Source organism: Salvelinus namaycush, chromosome 36 (assembly GCF_016432855.1).
Source record: "Salvelinus namaycush isolate Seneca chromosome 36, SaNama_1.0, whole genome shotgun sequence".
In the NCBI taxonomy this organism is placed as follows: domain Eukaryota; kingdom Metazoa; phylum Chordata; class Actinopteri; order Salmoniformes; family Salmonidae; genus Salvelinus; species Salvelinus namaycush.
In genome coordinates this window covers 16938823-16958309 of record NC_052342.1, presented here as the reverse complement: position 1 = coordinate 16958309, position 19487 = coordinate 16938823, and the positions used below count along the sequence as shown (strand labels likewise).

Genomic DNA, 19487 nt, shown 5'->3' with positions numbered 1-19487 from the left:
CACTCATCCGCTTTCCCCCTCAGTGACTGGGCATTAATCAGCAAGGTGGTGGGTAAGGGAAGTTTGTTCTTAAATGTGTTAAGTCTTTGTCTGATTCCCCCGCATTTTCCACATTTGCATTTGGGTTTGTAATCCACTCGCAGACAATCAGGGATTAGATGGGCCATTGGGATATCCATCACGTTTGTATTTGAGTTGGATTGTAGTAAGAACTCCCTGCTGTATTGGATTCCGCTGCCAGCAGCGTTTTCATAATTTAGTCCGTTTGTAGGCGGTATGTACACGATCAACAAGATCAGTCCAACACCCCACCACTGTAAATCCATGGTTGGCAGATTGTTTGTAAACTGAGTGTACAAATTAAAAACATAAAAGAACGCCACACCAAACGTCACACACACTGCAGGTCGCAACAGAGCCGCGCCCCCTACCTTAGTATTGGTGGTGACTTTAACTCTTGGTTAGACCCAAATTTGGATCGATCCTCCACTAAACCTACCACCTTATCAACCTCAGCTAGAGTTGTCTGAACCTTTATGTCTGAATTCGCAGTTTCAGATCCGTGAAGAATGTTTAATCCAGCTGGAAAAGCATACTCTTTTTTCTCATCAGTTCACCACACTTTTATGCGCATAGACTACTTTCTTGTAGATGACAGGCTCCTCCATTCCATATCTTCATGTTCATATTATCCAATTGTTGTATCTGACCACTCCCCTGTTACTATGGAAGTAGCCTTTCAAAATGTTGACAATCTGCGGCCGCCTTGGTGGCTACATACCCAACTGCTCAGCAATGAACACTTTGTCAAGTTTGTTTTGAGTCAAATCGACTTTTTCATGATTACAAATAGAACCCCGAACATCTCTGCGTCTACTCTCTGGGAAACTTTGAACGCTTATATCAGAGGTTAAATTATTTTCTACACCACACATGAGAACAAACTGAAAAGGGATAGGCTATCTATGTTAACACGCTGTATTGCCCAATTAGATGACATTTATGCCGTTTCACCATCCCCAGATATTTATAAGGAACGTTTAACTCTGCAAGCAGAATTTGACACATCATTAACAGACCAGGTTACTGAACTGCTTGTCAAGTCTAGGAGCACTTACTATGAACAAGGAGATGAAGCCAGTAAATTATTAGCTCACAAGTTACATCAACTATCATCATCATTTCAGATTCCAAAAATGTGTACATCATCTGGGATATCATTAGATCCTAGGGGGATCAATGATGAGTTCAAGAGATTTTACCAGTCTCTATATACTTCTGAAAGTAAAGTGAATATATTGAAGTTGGATAATTTCTTCCACTCACTTGCTGTGCCTTCTGTCAGCTGGGATTTGGTTAAAAAATTAGAGGAGCCGATCACTGTTGATGAATTGTCTAATGCTGTCAAATCACTTCAATCTGGGAGAAGCTCAGAGCCTGACGGCTACTCAGTTTTATAGTTTTATAAAAAGTTTATCTCCAAAATAGCCCCTATTCTAATTGAAATGTACAATGACGCATTTGTAAATGGTGCTCTCCCACAGACTCTCACTCAGGCAACCATTTGTCTTATTCTTAAAAAAAACAAAGACCCTCTTGACTGTGCATCATACCGTCAAATTAGCCTGCTAAATGTTGACTTTAAAATTCTAGCCAACCTTCTGGCAACGCGTCTGGAAACAGTCCTCCCATCAATTATCTCACCGGATCAAACAGGATTTATTAAAAATAGACACTCATTCTTCAATCTTCGACGATTATTTAATATTATATATAATCCTTCTGTCGTCAATACCTCTGAAGCCATTATATCCCTGGATGCGGAGAAAGCGTTTGATCGGGTGGAATAGAAATACCTTTTTTACACTCTAAATAAATTTGGCTTTGGCTCCAAATTCATGGCTTGGATAAGACTTCTGTACTCATCCCCTCAAGCCTCTGTCAGGACTAATAACACTCAATCAGACTGCTTCCCTTTGCAACGATCGACACGCCAGGGTTGCCCTTTAACTTCTCTAGGATGTGTGGGATGGTAGCGTCCCACCTCGTCAACAGCCAGTGAAACTGCAGGGCACCAAATTCAAAACAACAGAAATCCCATAATTTAAATTCCTCAAACATTTACACCATTTTAACGCTACACACAATCCAGCCAAAGTGTCCGATTTCAAAAAGGTTTTACGACGAAAGCACACCAAACGATTATGTTAGGTATGAGCCAAGTCACAGATAAAGACAGCCATTTTTCCAGCCAAAGAGAGCAGGAACAAAAAGCAGAAATAGAGATAAAATGAATCACTAACCTTTGATGATCTTCATCAGATGACACTCATAAGGACTTCATGTTACACAATACATGTATGTTTTGTTCGGTAAAGTTCATATTTATATCCAAAAATCTGAGTTTAGGCGGCACGCTACTGTCTCACTTGGCAAAAAGCCTGAGAAAATGCGGAGCGCCATATTCAAATTAATTACTATGAAAATTACTATAAAAACAAACTTTCATTAGATCACACATGAAAGATACCAAATTAAAGCTACCCTGGTTGTGAATCCAGCCAACATGTCAGAATTCAAATAGGCTTTTCGGCGAAAGCATACGATGCTATTTTCTGAGGATAGCACCATTGTAAACAAAGAGAGATAAGCATATTCCGACCCTGCAGGCACGACACAAAACGCAGAAATAAAAATATAATTCATGCCTTACCTTTGACGAGCTTCTGTTGTTGGCACTCCAATATGTCCCATAACCATCACAAATTGTCCTTTTGTTCGATTAATTCCGTCGATATATATCTAAAATGTCCATTTATTTGGCGCGTTTGATCCAGAAAAACACCGGTTCCAACTTGCTCAAACGTGACGACTAAATATCTCAAAGTTTACCTGTAAACTTTGCCAAAAAATGTCAAACTACTTTTGTAATACAACTTTAGGTATTTTTTAACGTTAATAATCGATAAAATTGAAGACGGGATGATCTGTGTTCAATACAGGATTAAAACCAACCGTAGCATGCCTTCTGATCATGCGCTTCAATCTAACAGGACACCTAGAGTGACTCGACTTCAAGATAGCCGTATTTTTTCATTACACAAAGGAATAACCTCAACCAATTTCTCTAGACTGTTGACATCCAGTGGAAGCCGTAGGAACTGCAAGCAGGTCGCTTACAAATCTGGTTTCCCAATGAAAACTCATTGAAAAGAGAATGACCTCAAAAAGAAAAAATCTAAATGGTTTGTCCTCGGGGTTTCGCCGGCTAAATAAGTTCTGTTATACTCACAGACATGATTCAAACAGTTTTAGAAACTTCAGAGTGTTTTCTATCCAAATATACTAATAATATGCATATCTTGTCTTCTGTGGATGAGTAGCTGGCAGTTTAATTTGGGTATGCTTTTCATCCAAACGTGAAAATGCTGCCCCCTACCCTAGAGAAGTTAAGTCCCTTACTGTTTGCCCTTGCCATAGAACCACTTGCAATAACACTTCGCTCCAACCCCCTCATCAAAGGTATAGTCAGATACAGACACAAACACAAACTGTCCTTATATGCAGATGATTTATTATTATACACATCCAACCTTTCTGTCTCCGTTCCTGCTGCCCTTGCCACTTTCGCATCCTTCGGTCACTTATCACGGTATAAACTGAATCTCAGTAAAAAGCAAATTGATGCGCTGAATATGGCCGCAAAAAATTCCCCTTTACATAACCCCGTTCCGCTAGCGGAATCCCTCGCCAACAGCCAATGAAATTTCAGGGCGCCAAATTCAATCAACAGAAATCTCAAAATTCTAATTTCTCAAACATACAAGTATTAGACACCATTTTAAAGATACAATTCTCGTTAATCCAACCACAGTGTCTGATTTCAAAAAAGCTTTTTGGCGATAGCAGAACATATCATTATGTTAGGTAAGCAACTAGTCACAGAAAGCACACAGCGATTTTCACACCAAAGAGAGGAGTCACAAAAAGCAGAAATAGAGATAAAATTAAATTTAAATTAATCACTAACCTTTGATGATCTTCACCGGATGGCACTCCCAGCACTTTGTTAGACAATAAATGTGTGTTTTGTTCGATAAAGTTAATATTTATTGTCTCAAACCATTGTCTCAAACAAACATCAGGGTGAAATTGCAGAGAGCCACATCAAATTACAGAAATTCTCATCATAAACATTGATGAAAGATACAAGTGTTATACATAGGACTAAAGATGCACTTCTTGTTAATCCAGCCGCTGTGTCCGATTTCAAAAATACTTTACGGCGAAAGCACACCATGCAATTATGTTTGGTCAGCGCCTAGCCACAAAAACCATACAGCCATTTTCCAGCCAAGGAGAAGTGTCACAAAAGTCAGAAATAGCATTAAAATTAATCACTTACCTTTGATGATCTTCATCTGATGGCACTCCCAGGTCTCCATGTTAGACAATAAATGTGTGTTTTGATCGATAAAGTTCATCTTTATGTCCAAATACCTCCTTTTTGTTCGCGCATTTAGTCCAGTAATCCAAATGCACAAAGCGCAGGCACAAAGTCGAGACGAAAAGTCAAAAAAGTTCCATTAGAGTTTGTAGAAACATGTGAAACGATGTTTCTAATCAATCCTTAGGGTGTTTTTATCATAAATATTCAATAATGTTTCAACCGGACAATACTGTTGTCATTAGAAAGGAAAGGGAACAGAGCTCGCGCTCAGGGCCACGCGCGATAAACAACCCATGGCTTTCAGCTGAGTCATTTACTCTGAGTGGTCTTATTCGCTCCCCTTTCACAATAGAAGCCTGAAACAACTTCTAAAGACTGTTGACATCTACTGGAAGCCTTGGAAGTGCAATCTGACCCCACAGACACTGGATATTCGATAGGCATTCACTTGAAAACTACAAACCTCAGAATTCCCACTTCCTGGTTGGATTTTTCTCAGGTTTTCACCTGCCATATGAGTTTTGTAATACTCACAGACATTATTTTAACAATTTTGGAAACTTTAGAGTGTTTTCTATCTACTAATTAGATGCATATTCTAGCTTCTACGCCTGAGTAACAGGCAGTTTACTCTGGGCACGCATTTCATCTAAACCTCCCAATGCTGCCACCTATCCCAAAGAGGTTTTAAACGAATACATTTTCCCTGCAGTTCCAGAGTGATGTATATTTATATATTGGTGAGGTAAGAGGCCTGGTATGTGCATACACGACATCTCGGATGTTAAGGATGGTATTATCTGTACTAGTTGACCTATAGCAACTGTATCAAAATATATATTTATACTTATTATTATTATTATTTGTATTTTTGTATTTAAATATTTTGTGTTTTTTCGTGTCTGTCTCTCTATGTTTTGCTGTATTGTTGTCTTTGATGTGTTGTTTTATACTACTACCAAATAACTTACAAGTGCAATTATTTTGTAAATGCTGGTACTGAAAATTCAATAAACAAAGTATATTAAAAAAAAGACTTCTACCAATATTCTTAATACAAATTTCTAAGACTAATGTAAAAAAAAATACCAACACATTCTGTTGAAATCATTTTTTCAAATTGGCTTATATCACACTGTCGATCTCATCGCTGGGCCAATATATCACAACCGGCAGTGATTGGGAGTCCCACAGGGTGGCGCACAATTGGCCCAGCATCGTCCTGGTTTGTCTGGTGTAGGCCGTCATTGTAAATAAGAATTTGTTCTTAACTGACTTGCCTAGTTGAAAAAAAGTTACATTTTATTTAATTTTTTAAGTCACAGGGTCAAGGAGTTAGAGGGCTAATTCTTAGGGAGAAATCCTGATCATCCAGCAGACCCAATCTGGTGAAATTTGTATTGAAACAAAATAGAAACAGAACAAACAACACAACAATACACTCCTTCATATATCACTTGATGCACTTCTATATCACTTGAGGTGTGTAAAACTTCAATCCAAAAAGCCTCAGAGGACTTGTAATTCCCCCATTTTGACACATGACTCACAACGTGATTAATGTAAAAAAAAAAAAAAAAAAACTTTTGGTTAAATAAAAATAAATCAAATAACAAATTGAATTAGAATTACAACCCTTAACTCCATAAAGAAATCATCAAATCACATTTTATTGGTCACGTACACATGGTTAGCAGATGTTTAATGTGAGTGTAGCGAAATACTTGTGCTTCTAGTTTCCGACAGTGCAGTAATTTCTAACAATTTCACAACTACTGCCTTATACACACAAGTGTAAAGGGATATAAGAATAAGAATATGTACATATAAATATATGGATGAGCGATGGCCGAACGGCATAGGCAAGATGCAGTAGATGGTATAGAGTACAGTATATACATATGAGATGAGTAATGTAGGGTATGTAAACATTATATGAAGTGGCATTGTTTAAAGTGACTAGTGATACATTTATTACATCCAATTTCTTATTATTAAAGTGGCTAGAGATTTGAGTCAGTATGTTGGTAGCAGCCACTCATTGTTTGTGATGGCTGTTAAACAGTCTGATGGCCTTGAGATAGAAGCTGTCTCTCAGCTTTGTATAATTTTATCTCATAAGTTAAGGAATACAGTTCTGTCCTTCTCGTGGTCTGTAACTATTAATTCTAAACTTTTTTGTTTGTTTACATATACAGTATATCTTACTCAAAGTTTCTAGCCTCTCTAGTGAAGGTGATCAGGCCTCACCAGAAAGTCAGAACAGAGGTCAGAGGTCATTCAACCCTTTCAAGTGATTGTTTCTCTCCCCTTTCCAAACATTTAACATTTTGTGTACCAGGATTACATTGTTAAAAAAAAAGTGTTCAATCAAATCTCAGAAAATAAAAACTTCAGAAATGTCAATGTGTGCCCTTTAAGTTGCATCCTTTCCAACCTGTGAAAAACCTACTAAAACCAAATAAAAATCCACTCACAATAAATAGGACATGGTATCAAAACCACTAACACATATTTAATAACAAGTGGGTTTTGGGTGTGTGTGCTGGTAAAACGTAGGGCAAAAACAAACAAAAATAGCCAGACCTTATTTAATTTGGGAGCCCCCTTAACATGCATACTGTACAGGACTTCCATCAGCTCTGGAAGAAAGAAACCTACTTAAGACCCATCAGATAATACAGTGTCCCATTAAGTGGAATAATCACCTTCTACAAAACTATCCCAGAACCCCTTTCCTGTAATCTTATCATTTTAACCTGTTGAATTAATTGAGTCAAAATATAAAACCGGTTGTTTAACAATTCTGTCAGAACCTTCAAAGTTGGCGCCGTCAGCTCAATATTCAACACTAAAACATTCACTTCAATCCACTATAAATACAAGACACTGTTCCACGTAATGGAAGCAGACCATCATTTTAAATGACATTAACTTTCTGCATAAATTCACTGGTGTTACCCAAACTACTGAGCAACAATAATTAGAAACTGTCAAAGAACGTCTCCCATTTAACTATTATTACCTATGCTCCAAATGTCCCACTGGGTCCCTTACAGCCCGCTTGCTTTCATCTGCAGCTAATCTATTTTTCAATATAAAGGCTCAATCCCTCTACTCATCATCCAACCCGGCATTGAAACCACAGCCTCTTCAATTTACCAAAACATGGCATTATTAAAGTGCGATCCAAAAAAACACTGACAACACATTACTATTCACATACTGTTCAACACTCACCAAGTTTACATCAACCCTGCTTGTCTTCGTCACTGTCACCCATCGTAAGGTTTAGAAAACAAAACAAACCAAACATGATTATTCTCTCCTTACTAGAAGACAATGTTTTCACTGTATTCCACCCCAACAACGTTACTCCATATTGCATTACCAACCTCTGTTGGATATTCACTTTGTGCTTCACAATTATTAAAGGTCTTTATTTTAATATTAACATGTAATGCGCCAAATTTATATAATACATCAGCCAATTCCCAACAATACTAGAGCATCTTACTGCCCACAACTTCAATTCATTGCTGTTGTAGCCTTGTTTTATGATGCAATAATTAATACCCATGTTTAGATATCAAGTATGATCATGGTCACAGCTCTATCGCAATAGCCAATCAGCTGTTATTAGATTAGATTAGATTTAGGTAACTGTCCCTTTTGATTAGACTACAGGTAATAAAACAAACACTTGATGTTGTTGACAAGCATGTATTCAGTTCATATCCATATTATTAATATTTGATTCAGTGATTTTAATTACGACCCCATTCTCAGTAGGCTACTCTAACAGACCATTAGGCAACAAAAAATGTATTACCTCGAAATCGCCCCGCTATTCATGTTGAAAACATGTGCCTTTCAAATTGAACTAAGCAAGCTGCTAAATTGTTCAGTTTACATCTTAAAACAAACACTGGCTGATGTATCTAGCTAAGAAAACCATGGCAATAGTTGAATTACAATCAGAAACCCAGATTTTAGTCCGTAACGTAGACCCAATGCTTTTGAAATTACAAGGAAATCCTGCAAATAACTCAATTATAATGGTTTGTAGTCTTAACATCTAACACATAATAATGACACAATTACCAGAAAATAGCCTTAAAGTTCGTCCAAGTTTTTCTTTACAAGAATTTCCCATGCGCAAAGTGGATTTAGCAGTCCACGAGTTGAATCGACATTCATTGATTTGGAAACAGATCTGGCGAGTTTAATAAATGCTGATTATCTTGTCTTGTGCGACATAATGGAAGTCATTTATTACATCACATTTGCTCTGCAATGATTATTTTTAATGAAACCCACTTTTTTTAACGTATTTAAAAGTTACGTCTACATTCCGTATTAATTCACCCTAACTTAATGGAAACATGATTTATTCAATAAATATAGCAGCAACTCTCTTACTGCGGGAAAAAAACACATGTTCAGGCCTTATGGTCAGTTTTTATAAATGTATTACCCGGATGGAGAAAATCCCATAAGCGTTTATAGTTTTATTGGTTAGAGGTAAGTAAATCTCCCGTACTTTTACTAAAAGTGAACATTCGCCAACCATTTTCTGAGAGCATATTTTCCAGACCCTCTAGACACATTTAATGCAAAACCTTATCTTTATCAAATTATCCATAAAGGGACCACTCTGAAACCCTCCGAATACTTTTTACACCCCTTACGTAAGTCTACGTATGGGTTTGTAAGTTGCATATCATTATTATACCCATTATTACTTTATCAAATCTCTAATAATCAATTATACACACACAATTTATCATATCTTCACAGAAGCCATATATAATGTTATAAATCTTAGGTACTCACATCAACCACTCCATGTGCGTTTTCAACGGCTCATCGCTGCAACAAAGTTTCAGCTTTGCAACCATACTCGCTCTGGATAAGAGCGTCTGCTAAATGACTTAAATGTAAATGTAAATGTGTCTGTCTGCTGGCTAGCGGCAATAATGTAATTTTCCTACTTGTTCAGTAATTCAAGTTGGAAATTCAAACATTGCAGATTGTAAAATACATTTTCTATGCAGCTACCAATATATAAAAAATAATAATTTAACTAGGTAAGTCAGTAAGGAACAAATTCTTATTTACAATGACAGCCTACCGGGGAACAGTGGGTTAACTGCCTTGCTCAGGGGCAGAACGACAGAGTTTTACCTAGTCAGCTCTGGGATTCGATCCAGCAACCATTCAGTTACTGGTCCAACCCTCCAACCACTGCCCCAATTTTGTTTTAATATACAACTGTCTTAGCCTACCTGAACCGGCATGAACATGAGCCTTCCTCGCGCTATCGCCCAGCTTGGATAGAAAGTTTATGGATAAAACCAGTCTATTAATGACAAATAATACAGCCTAGCCTCAGAGCATTTCGTATTATTCTGCACGTTAATCCGAGAAATAATTCAATAGCGCCATGTACACTCTTGCCTTAATCTAGCTGATCTAGGGTGTAATCATTAGTCCAACAGTTGCAAATGAGAGTTTCTATTGGACAAATTCAGTTATGTTTATCCCTGTTTCGTTCCGTTGTCTTCTGTTTAAGAAATGTTTCGGAAACGAGTTGGCGAAATGAATACACCCTTGATCATCCATAAACACAGTTCACTCACCTTTTCCCTTCGTTTGTGGATGAAGGGAAAAGCATCAGCAGTTTGTGACCAGGCAAAAAAAAACATTTCAAACCATATCCTAACCGCTACACACAGCCTATATCGTTGTCACCAAATTAGCTAAAGTAACATCCTAGTCAACATAGCTAATATAACTAATGTGTTAGTAAACCCCATACAATTATGCAGTAATGTTAGTCACTAAGCAGTATAGCGGTTACACCAGAGGGCCCCTGTGGAAATAAATTAATAAAACCAAAAGCTTGCTTTGACTTGGAATAGTTCCAGTGTTGTGTTTGATAGTCATAGCCAGCAAGCTAACATAGTGTAGCATCCCTTCTGTTTTAGCTGGGTGTTTTGAGTAGGCTAAACTAGCTAGCTGCATTCCTTCTCCTTCATTTTTGAAGATATTAATTTGTTCGAAACTGTTTAACAATTGTCTTTCTCTCTCTTTGAGTCAACTACTCACCACATTTGCTAGCTAGCTGTAGCTTATGCTTTCAGTATTAGATTCATTCTCTGATCCTTTGATTGGGTGGACAACATGTCAATTCATGCTGCAAGAGCTCTGATAGATTGGAACACGTCCTCCAGAAGTTGACATAATTACTGTGTAAGTCTATGGAAGGGGGTGAGAACCATGGTGCTACCCTACAGACTGCTGTTGAGGCTACTGTAGACCATTGAAAAACTGTGTTTTAATCAATTATTTGGTGACATGTGAATATCTTTAGTATAGTTTTATCTAAAAAGGATTAAATTTGCATTTTATGAAATTCACTGAGGAGGATGGTCCTCCACTTCCGCCTCTGAGGAGCCTGCACTGGCCAAGATATACCAGAGATAAGGGACTGTTGATATTGCAACCACACAACTCAAAAGGCGGATCACCAGTAGTAATGAAATTGCAAACCACTTTTTTTGTTCAAGTCCTCAAGAGCTGTTGTCCACTAAAGATGATAATCTGTTTGTATCTGCCAATTTATTGGCTGTCCAGTATGCAGAGGACCTGTCCCCAGAGCTTCCTATGCAGTTAATCTCTTTCTGTAAGGTGTTGAGGACGGCAATTAAGGATAATGAGAGGCACAATTAAAGATGCTACAGAACTGCTGTATTTGAAACACCACTTCATTCTTCCCAGTTTCCCTGATGTTGCTATGGCTGTTTTTCAAGCAGTTTTTACCATCTCTGTAACGGTCACTTCTGCAGAGAAATCGTTTTCTTAGTTAAAACTCATAAAAAGCTATAAAAGCATCAGGCTCTTGGTCTGATATGTGCATTTGAACACCTGAGTAAGCTAGACTGAATTTTTGAGGCTTACTGTGTGCCAGTGAATTGAAGTTGAACACATTGCCAAATGTGTCAGTTTTATTAGGTCTAAATGCTAAAGTTGAACACATTGCCAAATGCGTCAGTTTAATTAGGTCAAAATGTGCAATATAAAGTAGTATGCCTATAGCTTATTTTAATGAAACCCTGGCTGTTGATTTCCTAGGCACTACATCACAAAGCAGGGCATCCCCGATTCCCCACTGAGCTAAACTTTTTGGAAATGGCAAGTTCACTTTCTCATCCATAAACCATCTCAAGTGCAAATACAGTGCAACAGCTCAAATCAGTAGGATGTAGGACAGTAGGACAGTAGGACATTTGTATTAGCAGGGACATCGCTAAAATAATGATTATAATCACACTTTCTCAATTTAAATATTAATGGGACACCTGTACATTTGGCAGCAAAGCACGAGTTATCAGTGTAGCCTATCATCTAGACCAGTGGTTCTCAAACCTCTCCTCGTGGACCCCCAGATGTTTCACAATGTTGTTGTAGCCCTAAACTAACTCACCTGATTCACCTACTCAAAGGAGATGAGAAAGTGAACTTGCCATTTCCAAAAAGTTTAGCTCAGTGGGGAATCGGGGATGCCCTGCTTTCTCCTAAATTATGAGTGGTATTGACATGTTGAATGCACCGAGCTGTCTGTTTGAACTGCTGGTGCACAGCTCGGACACCCATGCATACCCAACAAGACATGCCACAAGAGATCTCTTCACAGTCCCCAAGTCCAGGACAGACTATGGGAGGCGCACATTACTACAGAGAGCCATGACTACATGGAACTCTATTCCACATCAAGTAACTGATGCAAACAGTAAAATTAGATTTAAAAAACTGATAAGAATACACCTTATGGAACAGCGGGGACTGTGAAGCAACACAGACATAGGCACAGACACATGCATACACACACACGATAACATACACACTATACAGACACGTACACATAGATTTCGTACTGTAGGTTTGTGGTAGTGGTGGAGTAGGGGCCTGTGAAATCTGTGAATGTATTGTAATGTTTTATAAATTGTATGAAATGCCTTAATTTTGTTGGACCCCAGGAAGAATAGCTGCTGCCTTGGCAGCCTGAATTCAAAATGGATTCAATAGATTTTTTCCACCCATTTACACACAATAGCCCACAATGACATGGTGAAAACACTTTTGTTTAATATTTGCAAATTTATTGAAAGTGAAGTACAGAAATATCTAATGTTTACATAAGTATTAACACCCCCGAGTCAATACTTTTTATAAGCACCTTTGGCACAATTAGAGCTGAGTCTTTCTGTGTAATTTCACTTTGACATTATGGGGTATTGTGTGTCGGTCATTGACATAAAATCTCAATTTAATCATGAATGAAAAAAAATATGTTGCACTCAAATAGCTAGGTGGATTGGACAAGGAGTTTAGTTTGTTGAATTTATTAAGACTGAACTTTGCAGCAATTCAAATAGTGTTGGGGGTTTCAACATTAAACTTAAAAATGCAGTGAATGCAGATACCTTGTCCTTTTTATGTTGGCATGAAAGTATTACTAACATTCCTGAGTTGGACAAGTCTTCCAATTTGTTGAAACTATGTTTTCTGTTTACAGAGTCTAATCAACTGTATCTTCCCTGGGTAGATCACACAACTATATTACCATCATGGCAAGCAAGTGAGTGTCAGCAGATTTTATTGTTATTTCAAATGTTATTGAATGTTTAATAGATTATTGACAGATGCAAACCATAAAAATCTTTAGGCAGTTTTATCAGACCCAGATTATGCCTAACTCTAGATTAAAATGCATGCTGAATAGAGACTATCCTTGGGAAGTGTTTTTTGTCAAGGAAAAGGCTTCATCTGGATCCGGAAAACCGGTCCCCAATTGGTTGAAATCGATATAACATTTTAATAAACAAAAAATATTTTTGCCCTAAAATCTCTCAGAGAATTTATGATTCATCCTATTCAGTAAAATACAATTGTAAAGTATATTTCATATTATTTATATATGTTATATTATAACATTATAACATTTATTTCCCATGATTAGGAACACACCTTCAAAAATTCAAGACATCATTTCACAAAGTGACAAAAGAAGTATTCTTATTGAACAAGGACCTCCTGAAAGGTACCAGCTGGTAACAAACAAACAGAGACTGGACCAGGATGATAATCTCACCAGATGTACCTTTGGGGAGAGAGATCCCACCAAGGTCAACAAAACCATTCTGATAGTGGGAGAGACAGGATCAGGGAAGTCAACTCTGATCAATGCCATGGTGAATTACATCCTGGGTGTAGAGTGGGAGGACAAAGTCTGGTTCGAGATTGTGGAGGAGGAAAAAAGAAGTCAGACTGAAAGTCAAACTACAGGAGTCACTGTTTATGACGTCTTTTGGTGTGAGGGCCAGAGAGTCCCCTACTCCCTCACCATCATTGACACTCCTGGATATGGAGAGACCAGAGGGATCCAACAAGACAAAATGATTCCTGAAAAATTGATGGAGTTGTTTAGATCTGAATATGGAGTCCATCAAGTTGATGCTGTCGGTTTAGTGGTGAAATCAAGTACAAATCGACTTACTGTTGAACAGAAGTACATTTTCGATTCAGTTTTGTCTTTATTTGGCAAAGACATGGAGAAGAACATTGTGGCCCTCATTACACACTCAGATGGTTTGAAACCTACTGATGCTCTACAGGCCTTAGAAGAAGTCCCCTGTGCAAAAGATGACAACAATCAATCTGTATATTTCCAATTCAACAACTCTAAAATAAATGAAAAGGTTTTTATATGACCAATCATATCGAGTGGTTCCAATGACGAATTTGACGTTATGCCACTCATCGCTGGTGACTTTCTTCAGCAAAGAAGTCTGACAAAAACATTACGGTGGAGGGAAACGTAAGTAATTATAATGTCATAACGAATCAAGCAAAACATTTACAAATGAGAGAAATATGTTAGTTAATGTAGAGACAACAATTGTGCATATGTTTTTGTCATAAAGTTCATTTACAAAAATCGCTATTTAGCAAGTTTTTATTTCAGTCATATCCAATACCAGGTGTATCAAACTCCATTATTTGAATGATGCTGTGTCTGCATGTATGTATTTCAATTATACACTTCAACAGTGTTTACTGCTCCTGGGACATCAATGATTACACATTCTAACTATGCAATAGACTAGAAACATGATTTAAGTCAAGTCTGATTTGTAATTAATTTATACAGAAGAAGAAAAAAACAGTACACTACACTTTCTATGCATATTAACTCCCTTCATCTGCATTAATCTGAGGAGGTTCTCCCAGTCAATTGGACGATTGAAAACAGGGCAGCAAAGTTTGTTTGTCAACAGAGTGGTTTAGATCATATTACTATTTGCCTTTGAAAAACCAGATCTTCATACAAACTTGCTATGCTGAATTCTTGACGCACAACCGAAGGTGCTGCCATATCCTGCCAGCACGCCAACAAGTGAGCCACTCAGGCAGAGAATGACGCGTGGAAGAGGGCGAGGAACGAGATGGCAGTAACAATCCAGGCTATTTGCTCTGAGACCGGCATAATAATGTAATGAAACAAGCAGGGAGCAGGTTTCGAACCCTCAACATTCTAGCCCGAAGTCAAGCACGCTATCGACTGTGCCCAAATGTATAAATTGGGGTTGGGGCAATTGTTGCTAAAAACAATTTATCAATTGGAATCTTTAACAAGTAGAAAGGAGAAAAAGTATTATTATTAGTTTTTCATAGTCTATTGTTCAGCTAATATTGGAACAAAGTTGTCTAATGAAGGTAAACAATTTAGATTCCTCCAATCCTCTTATGCTGTAGCCTACTCCCGACCATCATGTTGTACAGCGCCATATTTTCTATTCAGTCCTAACGGAAACCCTGAGGGTTTCGTTTTTAGTTTTTCTCGGAATAGAAACACCATAATATTAATCAAATTAATTAAGCCAAATTTCTTAAAGTCCATCCCATATACTATGTTATTACAACAACAACAAAAAATCTCTGGTAATGCCCATATGGAAGACTATCAAATGCTTCTCAAAGATGCCCTCTGGTGGTCAAACTAGCACTAACTTGCATTAACAGAAACAATGGCTGACAATTTACCTCTTGGCGCACGGATCCCTTTAACGGGATCATTTTAGTAAACAACCGCTGAATTGCAGAGCGCCAAATTTAAAAAAAAATTACTACAAATATTTATTTTCATAAAATCACAAGTGAAATATACCAAAACACAGCTTAGCTTGTTGTTAATCCACCTATCGTGTCAGATTTTGAAAATATGCTTTACAGCGAAAGCAATCCAAGCGTTTCTAAGTTTATCGATCACTAGACAAAACATTACCAACAGCTAGCAGCAATGTAGATTGGTCACGAAAGCCAGAAAAGCAATAAAATGAATCGCTTACCTTTGATGATCTTCGGATGTTTGCACACACGAGACTCCCAGTTACACAATAAATGTTCCTTTTGTTCAATAAATATAATTTTTATATCCAAAAACCTCCATTTGGTTGGTGCATTATGTTCAGAAATCAACAGGCTCGAGCAGTCATGAAGGGCAGACGAAAATTCCAAGTAGTATCCGTAAAACGTTTTTTATAATCAATCCTCAGGTTGTTTTTAACATAAATAATCGATAATATTTCAACCGGACGGTAAACTATTCAATAACAGAGATAAAGAAAATGTCGAGCTAGAACTTTCGCGCGCATGAACTAATGGAAGAACATCCGTCTATCCACTGACGCGTTTTGATAAATCTCGCTCCTTTTTCAGAATAAAAGCTTGAAACTATGTCTAAAGACTGTTCACACCCTGTGGAAGCCATTTGAAAAGGAATCTGGTTGATATCCCTTTAAATGGAGGAAAGGCAGGCAATGGAACAGGGATTTTTTAAAATAAGAGACACGTCCGGGTTGGATTTCCTCAGGTTTTCGCCTGCAAAATCAGTTATGTTATACTCACAGACAATATTTTGACAGTTTTGGAAACTTTAGAGTGTTTTCTATCATAATCTGTCAATTATATACATATTCTAGCATTTGGGCCTGAGAAATAGGCAGCTTACATTAGGAACGTTATTTTTTCCAAACATAAAAATTCTGCCCCCTAGCTTCAAGAGGTTTTAAATAACGTGCCACAGAATGCTGCAGCAGGCCGCAAGGTGTGCTGCAGTATGACGCAACTTTTAAAGGAGGAACCACTGTAGGTTAGAAAAGAGATGAAAAGAAAAAGCTCTGTTCTTCTTCGCTCTTTTTTTCTTCAAGAAATACTGTACATTGTATGTTATCCAGATTATATGCCGTATAAGTCTTTATGTAAGGAGGATCATATTTCTGTTTTCATTTCAACAAAGTAATGTCATGCCTACAATAATAACAAACTTATGTCAATAACTTTTGTCATATGCATGTATGTACCCTACTTTAGTCCAGGTGAAATATATATATTTTTTGTCACTGGAATTGTATTTTATCCGAACGTATCATCAGCTTTATCGAAATGCAAGGGAACCTAACAATCAAAAATCTTTCATGATATCTTTGTTGTGAAGTGATTCTCACATACTGATGAAAGTGAACACTGAAACATTTGTGTATGTTGTCTAGATGTTTCAACTAAGAAATATATTAAATAAATTATCACAAGTGCATTATATGAGTTCTGACTCTTTTTATATTGTCAGTGTTAGTTTTTTAACTGCCTTTATTTGACCCCATGTCTCTAGTCACTCACCAAATTAAGGCTCATATGATTGATTGATTACATCAACACTGAAAACAACAACACTAACAGACAATAGTTGGAGCTTAAAGTATATTGTGAAAATTTAGACTGATGAGACACCTATTGGAATATATTGGATGTTCGCAATACTAGACAGTATCACATTGGTAATCAGTTTACAATAGCAATAAGGCAAATCAGGGGTTAGTGGTATATGGTCACGGCTACAGGTGTTTCAGCCTAGCTCAGTGCTTTCTGTGGTGGTGGGGCAGGCCAGCAGAAAATATGGAGTGTTGCGCCGTGATTGGCTCAGTGTTCTGTTACTCATGGGGACACTACTTCACCAACAAGTCTAAGGGGAGAGCTAGAAAATTGTAGCCCCTTGGGTGCTGCCATAGACATTAGAAGTGCCCATCCCAGAATGCTCAGAATTGGCCACAGATAAAATTATGTCAATTCACGTTATATGTAGAGTAGCTGTGATTGGACTGATTATGTCAACATCATACTTTTAAAAGCTTAGGTACCAGTCATTATCATGATGAGCAAGTCAAATCAAATCAAATTTTATTGGTCGGCCTCCCGGGTGGCGCAGTGGTCTAAGGCACTATGTGTCACCAGAGACTCTGGGTTTGAGCACAGGCTCTGTCGCAGCCGGCCGCGACCGGGAGGTCCATGGGACGACGCACAATTGGCCTAGCGTTGTCCGGGTTAGGGAGGGTTTGGCCGGTAGGGATATCCTTGTCTCATCGTGTACTAGCGACTCCTGTTCCCGGCCGAGCGCAGTGCGTGCTGACCAGGTCGCTAGGTGCACGATGTTTCCTCCGACACATTGGAGCGGCTGGCTGTGGTTGTTGTCCTTGATGATCTTTTTGGCCTTCCTGTGACATCGGGTGCAGTAGGTGTCCTGGAGGGCAGGTAGTTTGCCCCCGGTGATGCATTGTGCAGACCTCACTACCCTCTGGAGAGCATTACGGTTGTGGGCGGAGCAGTTGCTGTACCAGGCGGTGATACAGCCCGACAGGATGCTCTCAATTGTGCATCTGTAAAAGTATGTCAGTGTTTTTGGTGACAAGCCACATTTCTTCAGCCTCCTGAGGTTCACTGTCTGTGTGGGTGGACCATTTCAGTTTGTCCGTGATGTGTACGCCGAGGAACTTAAACCTTCCACCTTCTCCACTACTGTCCCGTCGATGTGGATAGGGGGGTGCTCCTTCTGCTGTTTCCTGAAGTCCACGATCATCTCATTTGTTTTGTTGACGTTGAGTGTGAGGTTATTTTCCTGACACCACACTCCACCACACTCCGAGGGCCCTCACCTCCTCCCTGTAAGCCGTCTCGTTGTTGTTGGTAATCAAGCCTACCACTGTAGTGTCGTCTGCAAACTTGTTGATTGAGTTGGAGGCGTGCATGGCCACGCAGTCATGGGTGAACAGGGAGTACAGGAGAGGGCTGAGAACGCACCCTTGTGGGGCCCCAGTGTTGAGGATCAGCGGGGTGGAGATGTTGTTTCCTACCCTCACCACCTGGGGGCGGCCTTTCAGAAAGTCCAGGACCCAGTTGCACAGGGCGGGGTCGAGCCCCAGGGTCTCGAGCTTAATGATGGGTTTGGAGGGTACTGTGGTGTTAAATGCTGAGCTGTAGTCGATGAACAGCATTCTTACATAGGTATTCTTCTTTTCCAGATGGGTTAAGGCAGTGTGCAGTGTTATTGCGTCGTTTGTGGACCTATTGGGGCGGTAAGCAAATTGGAGTGGGTCTAGGGTGTCAGGTAGGGTGGAGGTGATATGATCCTTGACTAGTCTCTCAAAGCACTTCATGATGACGGAAGTGAGTGCTAAGGGGCGATAGTCGTTTAGCTCAGTTACCTTAGCTTTCTTGGGAACAGGAACAATGTTGTCCCTCTTGAAGCATGTGGGAACAGCAGACTGGGATAAGGATTGATTGAATATGTCCGTAAACACACCAGCCAGCTGGTCTGCGCATGCTCTGGGGACGTGGCTAGGGATGCCATCTGCGCCGGCAGCCTTGCGAGGGTTAACACATTTAAATGTTTTACTCACGTTGGCTGCGGTGAAGCAGAGCCCGCAGGTTTTTTGTAGCGGGCCATGTTGGTGGCACTGTATTGTCCTCAAAGCGAGCAAAGAAGTTGTTTAGTTTGTCTGGGAGCAAGACGTCGGGGTCCGCGATGGGGATGGTTTTCTTTTTGTAGATTGTGATTGACTGTAGACACTGCCACATACCTCTTGTGTCTGAGCCGTTGAATTTCGACTCTACTTTGTCTCTATACTGACACTTAGCT

The 19487-nt window shown here is 38.9% G+C and overlaps 1 protein-coding gene across 1 annotated transcript in view; it reads left to right on the top strand.

The window, feature by feature from the left end:
• Window positions 1–13083: 13083 nt before the first annotated feature.
• The window catches only part of LOC120030283, a 44682-nt gene continuing 38278 nt past the window's right edge, over window positions 13084–19487 (top strand). The window contains exons 1-2 of the mRNA XM_038975620.1: window positions 13084–13094; window positions 13476–14104. Coding sequence (XP_038831548.1) covers window positions 13084–13094; window positions 13476–14104 — 640 coding nt within the window. The remainder of the gene's footprint in view (window positions 13095–13475; window positions 14105–19487) is intronic.